We start from the raw sequence: 16,599 nt of genomic DNA, 5'->3' as shown, positions 1-16,599 counted from the left end.
TAGCAACCTCTGGGGACACGCAGGGGCTGGCTGCTTGTACCCAGCACCTTGCAGGCCTCAACCACCCAGACACATGCGTTCAACTGCGGCCATCTGTAGGACTTCTGCTATGGGAACATTCACAATTAGACTACCAGATGCATTTTACAACTACTTCCATGACGTTTTAGTGTTTCTTTAAAATGAGAGCAGCGCAATCAGTAGGGAGTGGGGGTTTTTGATAAAACTATCAGATTCTTCAGGTATTTTCATATGAATGTTTTACACTATTCTCCTTCACTTACTGCTTTAATGTCAAGTTCCTCTTTCCAATTATGCTTAAGCCAGAAGTTTGGGGAGTGTTATTGAAGGCCTTGGCTAACTCTGTGCATAACTGAGAAGTGCAATTAATTTAAACCTGCAGGCTCGTGTTCACCTTGTCCTCTTATTGCAGGGGCTCTGCGGATGATGGCCACAGCACAGCGGGACGCGGGCAGGGCATCGCTGCTGTGCTCGGGAGGCTAGGGACAGACGGCAAGGGTTTCCCTCACAGCGCCATGCATATGCATGAGGGCTGCTAGAAATTCCGCGGGAAAACAACTGGAGAACAATGCTAGCTTGCCAAGCCACCCGGCTTCAAAGAACTGGGTCTGACACGGCTTGAGGCACCACGAAAACAAGGCAACCTGCCTGAAGACAAACCCTGCACTGCTGCACTGCCTTTCACGGCAGCTCCAGGCGACGCACTCCAGGTTTTATTCCCAGCTTACACACACCAGTGTCTTTCGATTTTAAAGGATAAATCTGTGTGTGTGTGTGTTTTTTTTTAAACTTAAGTAACAGGAAGGCAGATGAGTAAAAATTTCAACCAACCAACCAATGACATCTCCATGTAGAGTAAAAGGACTTAACCAGGATTAGCTGCTAAAACTTGCTGATTTGGGGGAAGGGACACAGACAACAAAGTGATCACTGCAGATCTCAAACTTCAGTCTCTTTTGCAAGCAAATTTATGATCACATAATATAAACAGATTTATAGAACAAGCATGTGTCTGTTCAAAATGTCACAGGCATTGTTAAATGTTCTGGGTAACTAACTCCTCTAAATCTTGTTTCAAATAGTCACAATTTAAATGGACAGGTATCTTGCATATTTATATATATATATATATATATATATATATATTATTTATTTTAAAGGCAGAATTCCAGAGAGAGGCAAACACAGAGATTCCGACCACTGGTTCATTCCCCAAACAGCCGTAACAGCCGGGACCGAGCCAGGCCACGGCCAGGAGCCAGGACTCCATCCTGGTCCCCAGGTGGGTAGCAGGACTCCAAGCACTTGGACATCTTTCGGTTGCCTCTCCAGGCATGTGAACAGTGATCTAGTTTAGAAATGGAGCCACTAGGACTCGAACTCGTGCCCACAGGGAAATCAGCACTACAAGCGCCCACTTACCCACAATGCCGGCCCCTAATCTGCATCTTAATAAACATATTGACTTAGCTGACAATAAACAAGTAATGACTTAAGTAAAGAATCATGGCTACGTTAGAACATTCCGTATTATATGATGCTGAGCCCACTGCTTCTCTTGGGATTGCTTCGAAGGAGGGTTCTTTGTAAGGATGAGCAATCAATACAGTCACAAAGAAATGTGGTACCTTTTTAAAACAGATGTATAATCTGTTGGAAAGGGAGAGTAAAAGAGGGAGAGAGAGAGAGAGAGAGAGAGAGAGAGAGAGAGAAATCTTCCACCTGCTGATTTCCCCTCAAAAGGCTGCGATGACCAGGAACTCCATGCCAGTCTCCTGCACTCCATCAGTGCAGGACTTGGGCCAAGTACTTGTGCCTCATCCCTCTGCTTTTACAGGTACTTCAGCAGGAAGCCGGACGCAAGGCAGAGCAGCAGGGGTGAGGGTGCAAGGTAAGCCACAGCATCCTATACACTGGTCAGTTCTGATCCAACTCCCCAGGAAAGCAGCTGAGAAGCTCGGGACCCAAACAGCAATTTAACCTTTTGTGTCACAATGCTGCCCCGATTCTGGTTACTTCTCAGCCATCCCAATTAGTTGTTTGTGTAAAGGACAATACTCTGAAACTCTTTTGTATAGAGGGCAACAACATTCATTCATTCATTCATTCACACAGCTACACCATGCCTCCTGCTGCCGCAGGCACAGAAATGCACAGCCAAATCTACATCATGGGAATCAATACTCAAGAGCCCACAACAGAACAAAGTTGCATTCGTAAGTATTTGTGAAGATTGGAATCCAACCTATACCTACTTAAACATATTTGTTTTTCCTGGAAAGGCAGATTTACAGAGAAGGAGAGACAGAGATCTTCCAACCACTGGTTCACTCCTCAAATGGCTTCAACGGCTGAAGTTGAGCCAGAAGCATCTTCCAGGTCTCCCACATGGGTGCAGGGGTCCCCAGGCTTTGGGCCATCCTCCCTGCATTCCCAGGCCATAAAGGAACTGTTGGGAAGTGGAGCAGCCAGGACAACAACTGGTGTCCCATGGGATGTGGCACGTGGAGTGGAGGATTAGCCAGCAGAGTCAACACGTTGGTCCTCAACATTTACCTCCTTATATTTTTAGGAAAATCAAGCCGGAAGTGAACACAACTGTTAATAATACGGTAAAGATATTTGAAAAGCTGGATTCACAGTCCTTGGAAAAGAAGTAAAGCAAAAAATACCCACATCAGAAGCAAACACATTTTTCAAGAGAGACGTCAGACTTGTTCTAAGATCTGGGTTTGTTAAATACCCCAGTTCCTAAAGAGCATAGCGCTTGCAACAAGGCGCTTGAAGAGCAACATGCACACTGTATAGTATACACTTTCCCAGCAGTGCACCGGCCCTCGTCACTTGACGGCTGAGCTCCGACAGCCCGTCTGCCCCATCGGACGGAGGCTTTGCTGCTGTAACACAACCACATCGAAGACAAATGCATCACCCTGTCACCGCCACACAGTCAGTCATCCCTCCGTTACCGCAGGTGCCTCTGAAAGTGAGCCACCCCTGGAGATTCCTGAAAACAGTGTGCTACCACATCCGTGACACCTGACTGGCGACGCATTTGTTTTGAGTGGGCATACACACGTGGGGCTCGCAGGTGGGGTTTTTAGGCTATCCACACCTTTCTCAACCTGAAAGTCATAGATCGGGTATCTTTCCGTATGTTTTTCCTGCCTTTAACCAGTTCTAAAGCATCTCTTCACAAATACAAACAAAGCTGCCGCTCTCAGCAAGTGGAACAGAAGGAAAGCTTTGGGGCCCCTCCGCGCATGCCTCATTTCAACTCCAAGGTGGGAAACAGAGTAGCAGGTGGGCATCTCAGCTCATTCCAGAAAATCCATGAGTTGGACAGGACAAGGATGATCAGGCAGGTGGTCGTAACCGCTTCAACTAGGCGATGAGTACGCGGAGCCTGGAAGGGCCGATCTACCTGAGCCCATGGACATCAGGGGCAGAGGCCACAGCTACACCTGCTCCAGTTCAACTCAAGCCTCAGGTCTGCGTCCTAATGGCTGGCAAACATAACTCACTCATGATAATAACACTACGCACAGGCATAGGGGCTATGCTTCTTCCCACTGTGTACATGGAAAATCAGACACTGGGCAGGCTGTCCACGAAACGGCTCACAGCTCAGCAGAGCCAGGACCAGACCTGCAGAGCCTCGGTTGGGACAACGTGACACCTCTGGGTGCCCTGTCAGCTGAGACTCGAGGTTTTTACCTTGAAATGCACAAAGCCAAAAGTGGAACAAACAGATCAAAGCCCTTTCATTACCAACAAACAAACATGCACACACAGCCACGTCCACAGTCTTCTTCTGCCTCCCTTCCTGCCTGCCTGCCCAAGGGCCTTGCCATCTGAAGTCCAGAAGTGTTCTAAGCAGGCACAGGAACTGACCATCTGATGTGGGCATTCACATGCAACAGAGGCATACAGTACATAGAAAGAATTACTCAGGGAGGGTAAAACCTAGTCTATCCTAAACGACTCCTCTGGAAGCAAGAATACATGAATTGAAATAAAAAATATGCAGATGCTTTTCTGCCCCAGACAGGCAATTTTTGATTCTTGCACTGGTGGACAATGAGGACTGGAATTCTGATAGCTTTAAGTTCCCTTCTCTTTTACAGCAAAGAAGCTCATGGAAATGCATACTGTGAAAAAACCTCAGCATCGTATTTCGAAAAATGTTGTACCAAGATAAATTTCTATTTAAATTTTATCTTTACATGCACATTTTGAAGTTTCCTCATCTAAGAGTTATTGCTCCACAGTTACGTATTTGACTCAAAGGAACCCTTCAAGAGGTTGCTCAAACAACAGAAAAAAACAAAAAACAAAAATCAAAAACCAAAAACCAAAAACCCTTGAATCTGACTCACTTCTCTGTACTTGAAGCTGGAAATCCTCTGAAGTTCATGCATAAGTTCAGAGTCAGGCGGTACGGAGGATAGAGACTTCCAGCCGTACAGTTGCTAGCCCTTACTTACGATGAGACTAAATACAAAACTTCAAGTCACACACATGTTAAAAGCAGTAACGATGTATGGCTCGTTACAGCCACGCCGCTGCTACAGACCAGCTGGGTCGTGTGGTGGACTTTGGAGGGGATGGCATTCCTTCAGCACTTCGAAAATTATCTGGGTCATTGAAGCAGACTACAATAGCCCAGGATTTTAATCTTCCTGAGGCTGGATGGGGAGCGGGAACAGTATACTTTTGTGGGGAATATGTGGACAAGGACAAGTGCAAACCAAACTGTACACTACTTCTGACAGCAGGAATCACGGATCAATTTTAAGATTTAAAAAAAACTCTAAGTTAGGAGAACTTCATTTTTCCTTGAAAATGAACCTTAGCCCATGTTTTTCTGGCATTTTCCAGACATTGAACTAGCTGCTGTCACTAACACTGCCCTCTAGTGAGGACGGATGGCAAGTTCCCCAAGCAGACAGGAAGCAGGTGCGGGGTGCTGCCTCAGCACAGAAACAGGTCTCTCCGTGTATCTGTCTGATGGACAGGAACAGGATTATTTCAAAGTTTTGAAGGATTATCAAACTTCTTGACTATTTCTTATTTTTTATTTTGTATTACTGGCCACAGTACGTTTTATTTCACATCAAGTAGCTGATGGGTCGTGGGCCCATGGGGAAGTTCTCGCCCAAGTCCGTGGCATCACTAACTGGCGTGAGAATTCCCCGAGTGAGCAGCTGCACGGATCAAACCTCCTGAGCCCAGGGCTGCCGGCGGACTCCAGCCAAGGGCACTTCACACTTGAGACGCCGCCTCTGAAACAGGTCCGTGACTTTTTGCTGCCAGTGAGTCCTTCTGCAAAGTGAAACATCAATTTCCTCCCTGCCCCAAACCCCCCAGTGATTCCTCTTGCACTTCAAATAAAATCCCACCTGCTTATGTAGGCCTGCTAAGGACCTGGCCCTCCAAATCGGCTCTGGCTGCTTCCCCGGGGCCTCCCGGCTCCAGCCACTCTTGCGACTTGTAATTTGTCTGACTCCCCCTCCAGCAGGCAAGCTCCCCGAGGGAGGCATCTGCTTGTTCACGAGGCTATCTCCCGCGCGTGGCATTGCCTGGCACCCAGTGAACACTCAGGAGGAGCCCTGCCCTTGAGCAGATTCAAGTGGCTGCTGCCGACTGAAAAATGGACTCTCAACTTCCGTGTTCACATTTACGGTGGCTTGCAACACCTGCACCCTGCCACAATGGCTGCCACTAGAGAGCAAAGGCAGCCTTCCCTTCTGGTCATCCATCGCTTTCCTTCCTCTGTTCCATACAATCCACAGAGCTCATCAATGCGCCGTGTGACTGGGGTGATAACTCTTTGTGAAAGGAGGTCAGGCTGCTGGCGGCTGCAGGGGCTCTGAGTGCCCTGCACTCCACACGCGGCAGCCCCACCGGGGGTTTCGGCTGCGCAGTCTGAGGGGAGAAGGAGATACGTGCACAGTCCTTGAAGGCCGTTCCTACAACCAAGGCAAGGTTACGTCCCTGCATGTAGAATAGAATCTATGATCATTGTAGTTGGCATCAGTCAGGTAGGACCGGGGCAGGTGCTTTGCACAGTGGCTGCGACACTGCCTGGGACAGCAGCACCCCATGACCGGTCCCAGCCCCACTTCCGGTTCCAGTTTCTGGCAATGTGCACTCCGGGAGGCCTGGGGGAACTGGATGAAGCTCTGGCTCCTGGCTTCAGCCAGGCACGGCTCCGGGGGCTCTCTGACACCTCTGCTTCAACCTCGGCAGGGCCTTCCAGAACACGCTTCCACACACTCCTCATCACCGGATGATCTGCACAGCATCCACTGCGACACCACAGCTGACTTCCTCCACGTGACAGAGCTGGGTCGCTGAACGTCTGAGAGAGAACCCTGGCATTTTGTTGAGTGCAGTCTCCCCAGACGAACAAATGGTGTTCAATAACTATTGCTGAATCAAGAAGCTAATCTAATTTATTATATAAAACTCAATACAAAAATAAGTAGATTTCAAAATAGCTACTGGATAATTAGTTTTGAATATGCTAAAACCAAGAGTCGGCTCTTTAGACCCTGGATCACAACCATAATTCGTTTTAAAACTGCTTTCTCTTTCACAGAACACATATTGGAATCGGTGTGCATAAATTTAGATATAGTAGATATTACACTGAAGGTTTTTCTTGCAGCAAAATGAATTCACTTAGGCAAGTCAAGAGAGACATGCAATTGAGGATTACATTTAAGCTTGCAAGAAAATTTAAAAGGTCATTTAAAAAATATCAGAAGAGTGAAAGCTTTTCACAGGTAAAGGGATAATTTCTCTAGAATTAAAAAAAAAGTTCCTAGAAATTGACACGAAAATGATACAGAATCTTACACACACACACACACACACACACACACAAACACGCAAGCAGAAGAGACACTTTTCCTGGAAAAACATGGGCAAGGAATTATGAAACACACAAAAAGATCTCATCCTCATAATTAAAAAAAAAAAAAGGGAGCAAATTTGGGTCTGCTGTGATGGCTCAATTGTCTAATCCTCCTCTTGCTGGCACTGGGATTTCATTTGGGCACTGGGTTCTAATCCCGGCTGCTCCACTTCCCATCCAATGCCTTGCGTGTGGCCTGGGAAAGCATCAGAGGATGTCCCAACGCCTTGGGACCACGCACCTGCGTGGGAAAATCCGGAAGAAACTCCTGGCTCTTGGTTGGATCGGTGCAGCTCCGGCCGGTGCAGGTATTTGGAGAGTGAACCAACACATGGAAGATCTTTGCTGTCTTTCTTTCTCTTTGTAAATCTACCTTTCCAATAAAAAAATAAATCTTAAAAAAAAAAAAAGGAGACCAAGATTCCCTCTGTCATGTAACTGCTCAGCAAGATCCAAGCTCTGGCCGTGCACCGCGGCGGGGGGACGCAGCTTGCTGCTGTCGCTTGTGGTGACAGAGCAGTCGGCATCGGCCCCTCAGCCGAGGAAGTGCTCCAAATCACGTCTACACTCCAGATTCTGTCACCTGCTCCTGACGGACCTGGCAGACGCGCCTGCAGCCACTGCCAAGTGTACGTGGGTGCAGGACAGGTTCTTCTTTCCATGAACATTCCTAACAACTAAACACTGGAAACAACCCAGACAGCCCGACTCGGGTGCGCATGAAATCCACACCACGGAGCACGCAGCACCACGAGACGAGGGAAGTCACGGCCTCGTGCACAAGCCGACGCGAGCACACACCCACGGGATGCTCTCACGGGGAAGACCAGACGCCAACTTGTGTTTAACAAGGGAAAAAATAAAAATGTACACTCATAGTTTCTTACACTTACAGGAAGGCAAGAAAGATAAGACGTAACAGCCCGGGGCCTTGGAGGGGCCAGGGTTAGCAGAGGTGAGGGAGACTGCACCACGCCCCTTGCCAGCACTTCAACGTCTGGGCTACTGCAATGCATTCTCTACTTTGAAATCGCACAAAATCTGTCCTCCTGCCCCAGACAGCTCCCTGAGCTAGAGAGTCCTCTTCTGGGTGTGTGGCCACACGGATGGCTTAGACCCCGACATACTGCAGAGCAACAGACATTCGTGGAAACCACACGTGTACTGCTCACAGTCCCTGGTCACACGAGCTTTACCGTCTCTTAGCTTACGAACTACACTACAGCAGCTTCCAGAACGCACTTAGTAAAGGTTACGTTCTAGCCACGTCCAACAAATCACTCCATGTGGTCGCAGTGCAGAAACTCGGCAAGCCCAGTCACTGTTTTAATTGTTCCTTTCTGCATGTAACTTTTCAAATTCTCCTGTACCATTTCATTTCACTAGGATAGAACATGGGGAAGCCACCTTTCTCTAAAAGCTCCCAACTGAAGCAGGTGTAAGAGCTGTGCTCACTCACACGCCACTGCGGACAGGCAGGTCCAGAAGGGACTGCTGTTCTCCACTAGGAAAGCGAGAAGCGGGAACTCGTCCTGTGGTGAAGGTCCCGCAGCCTTTCAGAACACACAAGCCATTTAGATTTGCCGTAGAAGCACAAAGGGTCTTTGGAGTAGCTGAAGAACATAGAAGAATCCTCAGCACACTACACACTCTCACAAGGAAAATATTAGAAGTAAAAATAGTTTCCCAACCCCGTCATTGTTTAGAATCGATAATTTATTCCTGATGCCCCCCCCTTCCCACCAAAGAAGGGAGGAGGACAAAAAGAAAATCCTTGGCTCCCTTTAACAGAAATTATTCATAGCTCTCATCCATGTTGGGTAAAGGACTAATAACCCTTGCATAAAATTGCTTTCAGTAATTGCGTGGTGGGTCTGTATTTTATAAACTGGGGTTTTGTAACTGAGAAACAAATTGCTAAAAAGCAACCAACAAGAGAATAACTGTATAAAACAATTCAATCCTCTCACTTTATTTATTCAATGTTTCAATTCCTAGTCTTTCTTCCTTTAAAAACAGGCCATGTTTGAGATTTTAAGTGTATTTACGGAACAGAGTTTCATGACTGCCACCTGCTGGTGAGAGGAAAAGTGACAACCTATTTATAAAGTACTCCATTTTCTCTCAGATTTCCAATTTAAGGAATTCTTGGGTGGTGAGAATTCTACCACTGAACCACCAAAGCACCCAGCCAAATTAGGGATTCCTATATTTTACATTCAGAAGCACACGACACTGTACAAACGCCAACTGATGAAACATATTAACAGTTTTGTATAATAAGTCAAAATGTGGCATTTCCTTTTTTTGTTTTTCCACAATTTGAAACTTCTTCATACACTGTCACCACTGGAGCACATCCATTTGACATTTGGCTTGACTGATGCGGATTCAAGGTTAACCGATGAGGAAATTAAATTCCTGCATGACGCAGCAATCAAAGTGTGTGTGATGGCCATCTCTCGGAGGGGTGCCATTCAGCCCCCCTTTACAGACAAGCGGGGTGTGAAAGCAAAAGGGGGCACGGCGTGCGTGGATGGAGCAAGTACTCAGTGGCGGGAGCAGCCAGAATTTTCCGTGGCCACCGTCCCTGGAGTGGAAGCCCTTTGCACACAGGAAGCGCTTGGCGCTTGCAGTCCTTGAAACGTACCTGGCTTAAAATGCGGCAAAGCATGAACTCCGGGCCACGTGTCCTCATTTGGAGTGCCAAGGACCTGGTGGGGAGCAGGGAACGGTAGAAACAGACGCGTTATTTCTGCAGCACTCAACACTCAAGTGTGGACAACAGCTCAGCCTATGTTATGAAACTCTGGAATTGCTTTTTTTTTTTCCATTATCATGTGCCAAGGATTTTATTTCAGTACAAACATGCCCGACAAAGGAGCCACCCAAGATGAATCACTGTGTCCCACAGCTCAACGTGATGAGACAAGTTCAATCTGCTATATTTTGTCAAGTCCAAATCGAACAGGCCAGTGAAGAAACCACACACTGTCGCCCTCACAGAGCCGAGTGCGTCGCCTCTGACGAGCCTTGTCCTTCACCCAGCATCACATCATTCCGCAGCCCCGAGGATGCCACCACTGCATCCCCACACACACAGGTCGGCATGCTCTGCTTCTCTCACTGCAGCGACAATCGCTCCTTAGGCGACTTCCGCTTCCGTTACCCTGCTAGGCTTCTATCACTCCACTGTGTGATCTGGAGGCTAGCCCAGCTGACACTGAACAGCGCCCACTCCGTTAGACTTGCCAGGCCCGTGTCACTGCTCTCACATAACGATGGTGAGAATGGCAGACTGCAAGAGGTGGGAGCCCAAAGGCTGAACACATCCTCCGTGCTCCCTCCCACCCAGTCATGTCACCTTGGGCAAGAAATGGCCTCCCCAAGCCTCAGCCTCCTCATTGCACCGCGGGCAGGCACCGTGGCGCTGACCCCACTGCATGGGCACAACCAAGAGCGCAGGAGCGGAAGCCAGAGGCCGGCGGGGAAGGAGGACGCACGAGCACAGGGTAAGGAGACAAAGCCTGCACACACACATCTCTGAGAGTCAGCAGGTGCTGCCTGGCAAAAGACAACACCGAGCCCCGACTACTGACGCATAAGGGGACAGGCGGGGTGCCAACAGGGGGCACGCGCAGTGGGTGCTCCACCCACCACTCCCTACGTCAGTGTGCTCTGCACTGAGACGCCGAGTCAGGAACCTGCAGATCAGGCAATACATTGATTTCTATTAAAACCAAACTGGTTAATCGTACAAGAACTTGCTGATACTAACATTAATTGGTGGATGGACACAAGAGGGTCACGCTGTGATGGGCGGGCTAGGGAGAGGGAAGGGGACAGGACGGGAGGTTGGGAGAGTTGTCAGAGGGGAAGAGAAAGGCCTTGTGTCAGACGTGGACAACCTTGCTACGGGCGCTGCCCGCTTCCTTTCAGTCACCCCACGGGTTCTGTCGAGAGAGGATCAAGGACCGGGACAGCACGCACAGCTCCACTTGTCCCTGCGAGTTCTGCAGGACAGACCAAGGGATTCCACAGAAACAAACCCTAGCAAGCAGAGGGAGATTTCAGTTCACGGGCACCTTCTGAACGCAGCCAACGGGCCAGCTGCAAAGCAGAGCCTTGGGAAGCTTTGCAAACGATGAAAAGCTTCGTGGGAGCTCCTTATAAAAGCATGACTGTTTACCTGGCTGCTTCTGGTGCCATCACGTTTGAGCAAAACCTTCTGCTCAACATTGTCCCCATCTGTCCCCAGTGCCAGGTTCAGGGGCACCAGGCTCTGGTCAGCTGCCCGGAAAAGCACACAAGGCTCCCTTCAATCACAGACATGCCCACTGAGCTGCCACCTCAGTTGTTTCTCCTGCCTGCAACCCTGCACCATTTGCAGAGAGAACGGCCTTTGTGCCTGACCTCCCGCTCCCTGTGTGTGCCATTCACTTGGTTGACAGTTACATCCTCATGAAATGGACAAGGACAGGAAGTGGATTCTGCCTGGACGTGTGGAGGCCCAATGAGGCAGGTGACCTGGGCCAGTGTTGAGTTGTACCCCCTGCCCAAGTGTCCTCTGGGAGGTTTGGGTGCCAAGAGAAAGCCAGGGAGAGGAGAAAGGTGGCACGACAGAGATCCCACGGTCCGGCAAAGTAGGCGGGCAGGGTGGCGGCTGAGGACCGGGTGTGAGGAAGGGTCTCCCCGTCCCACACGTGACAGCACTGCTGCGCCCTGTGCCTTCCCACCCCTCCTGCAAGGGTGTCTTCCTAAGCACCTGCCTGATGTGCCCAGCGGTGCCTCTCCCTCCAGCTGTGGCTCAAGACTCAGTGTTTCCTCAAAGACTCTTGGATTCTCTGCTTCCCTGTGATCTCCATGTACCTTACCTGAATGTCTGTTTACCACGGCCTGTGAGTCCCCTGCCTTCCCGCTGGGCCACGGGCCTCAGACGGGACAGCACGCTGGGCACTGCTGGACACATGGGGCCTACCACATGCCGACAGCAGAAACATACCAACTGTGGACTGACTAGCTGAACGCATGAATGACTCAGTGAAGGCATGGACATGGATGCAGGATGACTCTGGATCACATAGTGAAACTCACCGGGCGGGACTGTAAACTGAATTATGGGAGGGAAAGCTTAAGCCAGATACTGAACCCAGGAGACAAAATTTCTCCGTTTCAGGTTTCTCAAACTGTGGACTGCTGGAGGCTTTCAGGTGAGAGGCACATTTACTGCAGCCTAACCTGGCCCTGCATCTCCCATGAAGAATGCAGGAAGTGTTGGCCAGAAGAGGTGGCCGACCACAGAGGGTCAGAGACAGGTGACCCATCAGAGGGTCACACACGTCATCAAGACGCACATGGTTTTGAGAAACCTCTGGTTGAGTTCAACCCACATGGATATACGGACAATGCACCACACGGCTAAAAGAGAATAACAAAGTTATTAGCTGATGTAAGTGCAAGAGACGAGGCAGGAGAATGGGCTGCAGGCAGGGAGCTTAGTTCTGGGCCGCGTGGACAACAGAGAAGCTGTTGGATCAAGGTGAGGGGTACCTGCGCATCCAGACATGGAGCTTGGAAGGTTGCCTCCGAGAGGGACACTTAGAACTCCCCACGTGTGCTGGTGATGGACAGCACGTGCCCAAGTGGGAGGCTCACAGCGGCCTCTCGCCCTTACGCTCCGGCACACACCAGCCAGAAGAGGCTTCCTGCACCACGCGCCGTTAGGGAAAGGAAAGGACATGAGGTCCACACTCATGGCCCTGCTGACGTCAAACCCATTCTTCCGGGTTTGCCCACACACTGACAAACGTAACACGCTCCTGTCCATCACAGCCTCCGTATGGGCAGAGGATGCCAAGAACAGGGACGTTGGTGGAAGCATCCACAAGAAGAGAACTCTAGACTTCTGAAGCTCAGCACTCAGGAACCGGTGTCATTGGCGAAGATTTCCCCCTTCGCCCAAGCCACAGGAGCTGTGCCAATCCTCACTTTCTCAAGTCTTGGCACAGACCATGGGTTTGCTGAATGCGAGCCCGGGGGGGTGGGCGGGCCTTTCCCTTAGCAACGCCTGTGCTTCGAGCAGAAGGGCACAGCTCAAGGCACCCCTCTCCAGGGCAGAGTCTCCACAGAGAGGAGCCCGGTGTCTTGCATGTAGAAACCATGGGGCACGCGAGGTGGGAAATGCGGGGTTCTCATGCGACGCCAGGGGCTTTGATGAGTTTAAGCACACTGAGCTGTGGAACCTTAGGGAATGGGGACGAGCCAAGTAACTGCAGACTTTGAAATTCATGAATCAGTAACATGAAAGAGTGACAGAGAACGGGGTGCAGGGGTGAGTCAGGGAGATGTCCCAGTCATTGGTTCACTCCCTCCAGAACCTGTAGTAGCTGAAGCCGGGAGCCAGGAGTAACACCAGACTCTCCTACATGGTGGGGCAGCACCCCCTGCCTTTCCGGGCACATGAGCAGGAAGTCAGATGAGAAAGGGGGGAGCCAGAACTCAAACCGTGATGGCAGCTTTGAACCGCAACTGTGGGCAATCTGTGCCCACTCTGAGACAGTGACAGCCTCACAGCTGTACTGCTTTCAATTCCACACCATTTTTTTCTTTTTGGTGTCCCAATGAGAAACCCTAAGAGAAACTCACACAGTAGTTTGGCAGAGCTGAGCCGTCACACACCTGGCTCTAGAACAGATGACACCAAGTGTATTTACATTTATTTCTTCTCTCTCCTCACTCCTTAAACTGTCACTGGTTGAGATAGTAGCATGCTTCAATGCTCACTTTTGGCAGTGGCATATGGGCTCAATGTGGGATTAAAAACGTGGTCCTCAAACGCCGCGATTCAGCGCTGTGCTCTGCAGAGCAGCTCAAATCCCAAGCGAGGCTCTCTACAGCAGTGAGCAGACTGCTACCGGCCAGCAGGGGGCGCCCTGGACCGAGCAAATGAAAAGCTGCCAGAGCAGCGGACAGCTGCTGGAATGAAGGAACTAGACACGTCCGAGATGCTGTGCGCGCAGAGCTCTCCGAGCGCAAAGGCCGAGTTGAAAAGGAACCTGAATAAATGAAAATGGCACGTAGGATCTGTGTCTAAAAGTAATGTGATCCACCTGCTAGAAGTTTGAGTCTGGCTTAGTAGTACTTGTTTGCACATGAAAATAAAAGGTACCTTAAAATTATACCACCATCTGTCCCTACCCCCCAAAAAAAGAAAAAAAAAAAAGAGAATGAGACTGAGAATGAGAAAAGAGGGACAGAGGAAGGATAATGTTAGTAACTGGCATCCAAAGATCCTAATTTAATCAGTCCAAGCTGCAACCAAGACATTAAGAATTCCCAACCCCCTCCAGTCAGTGAGTGCTGGGAACCACTGAGCAGCCGAACCCCAACCAAGGAACCTTGCAGTTACACATTTACATATATATATATGTACATTTCATGCTAGATCCAGAGAGCTACAAGATTGCAGGAGCTGAATAAGGAAGACTACCAGTTGGTTGCTAACAAAAGAAATTAGAGGGTAACAAATGAAGATTTAAGTCATTTCAGGAAATGCTCTTGGCTTACTTTATTTTGAAAATTCTACAATGAAAGCAACTCATTTGAGACACTTTCCAATGAAATTCACAATCTTCGCTCCCCTTTGGCTCCTCCTGCTTCTAGTCCCTGTTTCTCACACTGACTTAGCTCCCATCTCAGTGACTTTTCTCTCCTTCTCACACTGACACAGTGTCCATCCCCAGCTCCACCCTGGGCCCCAGAGCAGTGGGAGAGCGCTGGAGGGGGGTGGTGCTCCCCAGCAGCTGCAGCAGAACCCCCTATCCGAATAAGCAGAGCCACACCCCAGGGAAGGGAGCCCAGGACGCAGGACTAGGGGTTGGAACGCTGGATACTGATTCCTGCCTCCCACCCCCGCCGCGTCAACAAGCCCCCGCAGAAGCTCCATCCCACACCTGTGCTGCTCACTCAGAAGTCACCTGCCCATGGAGAACTGAGCTGCCTCACACGCAGGAAGCACTGTTATAAAAAGAGCCAGGACCCAGGAGCTCTTCTGGGTCTCCCATGCGGTGCAGGGTCCCAAGGCTTTGGGCTTTCCCAGGCCACAAGCAGAGAGCTGGATGTGAGTGGGGCTGCCAGGATTAGAACCGGCACTCATGTTGGATCACAGCGCGTTCAAGCTGAGGACTTTAACTGCTAGGCTATCATGCTGGACCCTTTCTCCCTCTTTTCTCCTCTCTTTCTGATGCTCTACCTTTAGAGAAATCTTAGTATGTATGTTTGTATGTATGTGTCCATTTGCCTCTCCATCTATGTATCTGCAGATCTACCTACCGACCCAATACAGAAAACAGCAGTAGACAGAAGGCTGCAGCCCTGTGAAAGGTAGCGGTGTGGGCCCCTGCTGGGAATTCTGCAGACTGAGCTCAGCCTCAAGCCGCACCTGTTCTTACCTCCCACACATCCTAGCGCCTGTGTGGCTCTTGAACAAGGTTTCAGTCACTTCCAGGGATTGCCGGGACATTAGCAGTAAGGAGGGTGAGCAATCCCAAATGCTCCACACGCACTCAAACTTGCGTCTATGTAAAATTCTGGCACACATGTGACTCAGATCTGGCACAGACATGACATACACTAGGGCACATTTGGACTTGACTTCTTTGCGATTTGTGAATTCTTTGTCCCCGAGGCACCTGCACCTCACCTGGGCATCTGAGACGCAGTCCACAGGAGCCCTGGAGGAGGCAGCCGCTGCGCTTTGCAGGGTCTCCACAGCAGGGGTGCAGGGGTGGAACAGAGCTGCTGGGCCGTGTGCTGCGCCAGGCAGAGATGGCCAGTGTGCAGCGGCCATTGCCAGACTGTCGGTATGTAGGTCAGGGCCCACGGACACAAAGAACATCCATACATTTACCTGCTCTAAAAAATGCTGCTGCTATTTTTAGAGCTTTGAATGGGCTAAGCAGGAATGCGGGAGTTACAAAGCAAAAGTTTATGGGCACAAAATCTGCTGAAAAAATTCAGGTCAAAACAGTTCTCTATAGAAACACTCTGCCTGTAATTCTTTGCTACTATCTGACAAATGTACGTACACAATTCAGTTACAGTTCAATGGCATATTCAACCCATGTGTATTATCAACTGTTTACTCGTTTATTCCTAAAGATCCTTGTCATCCAGGACTGTGTTCAATGTGGGGACAGGGGGAGGCAGTCCAGCCGCAGAAGAGAGAGACTGGTTAAGGGCCATATTCCTCCCTAACCCCTGCTCCCTGCGGCCCAGAGCCCACTTCTGGCCAAGGACACACTGAACCCTGTATGCGGCAACTCCCTGCACCCCTGCCCCAAGGGGGCTGCTTACTGGCAACAGCACAGATGGGTCCACAACTGGCATCTAGAATCCCAAGACCAACACACGGTGTTCATGACCTAAAGGCAGCCATGACTCGGCTGCAGCAGAGGCACTGTCCCTGCACGCATGGCTGCCACTTGGGTCCTGACAGCTCTGAACAATCCCCACCACCCGAGTCCCCCGGCCAGGGATTTCTGTAGCTGTCAACACGGGGATGTGCACTCCTCAGCAGCATACGGGCGGCTGGCAGCCACTTTGAGCTGCTATTACTCTTGGCTTAAGACGATGAGCTGGCATTCATTTCAGCCTCA

The 16,599-nt window shown here is 49.9% G+C and overlaps 1 protein-coding gene across 1 annotated transcript in view; it reads right to left on the bottom strand.

Moving 5' to 3' along the window:
* Positions 1-16,599, bottom strand: part of CDK14 (cyclin dependent kinase 14) — a 440,392-nt gene that overhangs the window by 114,980 nt on the left and 308,813 nt on the right. The window contains exon 11 of the mRNA XM_040964848.1: positions 9,594-9,657. Coding sequence (XP_040820782.1) covers positions 9,594-9,657 — 64 coding nt within the window. The remainder of the gene's footprint in view (positions 1-9,593; positions 9,658-16,599) is intronic.

The sequence above is a fragment of the Ochotona curzoniae genome, unplaced genomic scaffold (genome assembly GCF_017591425.1).
Source record: "Ochotona curzoniae isolate NIBS_2020 unplaced genomic scaffold, NIBS_Ocur_1.0 scaffold_3835, whole genome shotgun sequence".
NCBI classification, from domain to species: Eukaryota; Metazoa; Chordata; class Mammalia; order Lagomorpha; family Ochotonidae; genus Ochotona; species Ochotona curzoniae.
The sequence above is the reverse complement of the archived record's forward strand: the minus strand, read 5'-3'. Positions and strand labels throughout refer to the sequence as shown.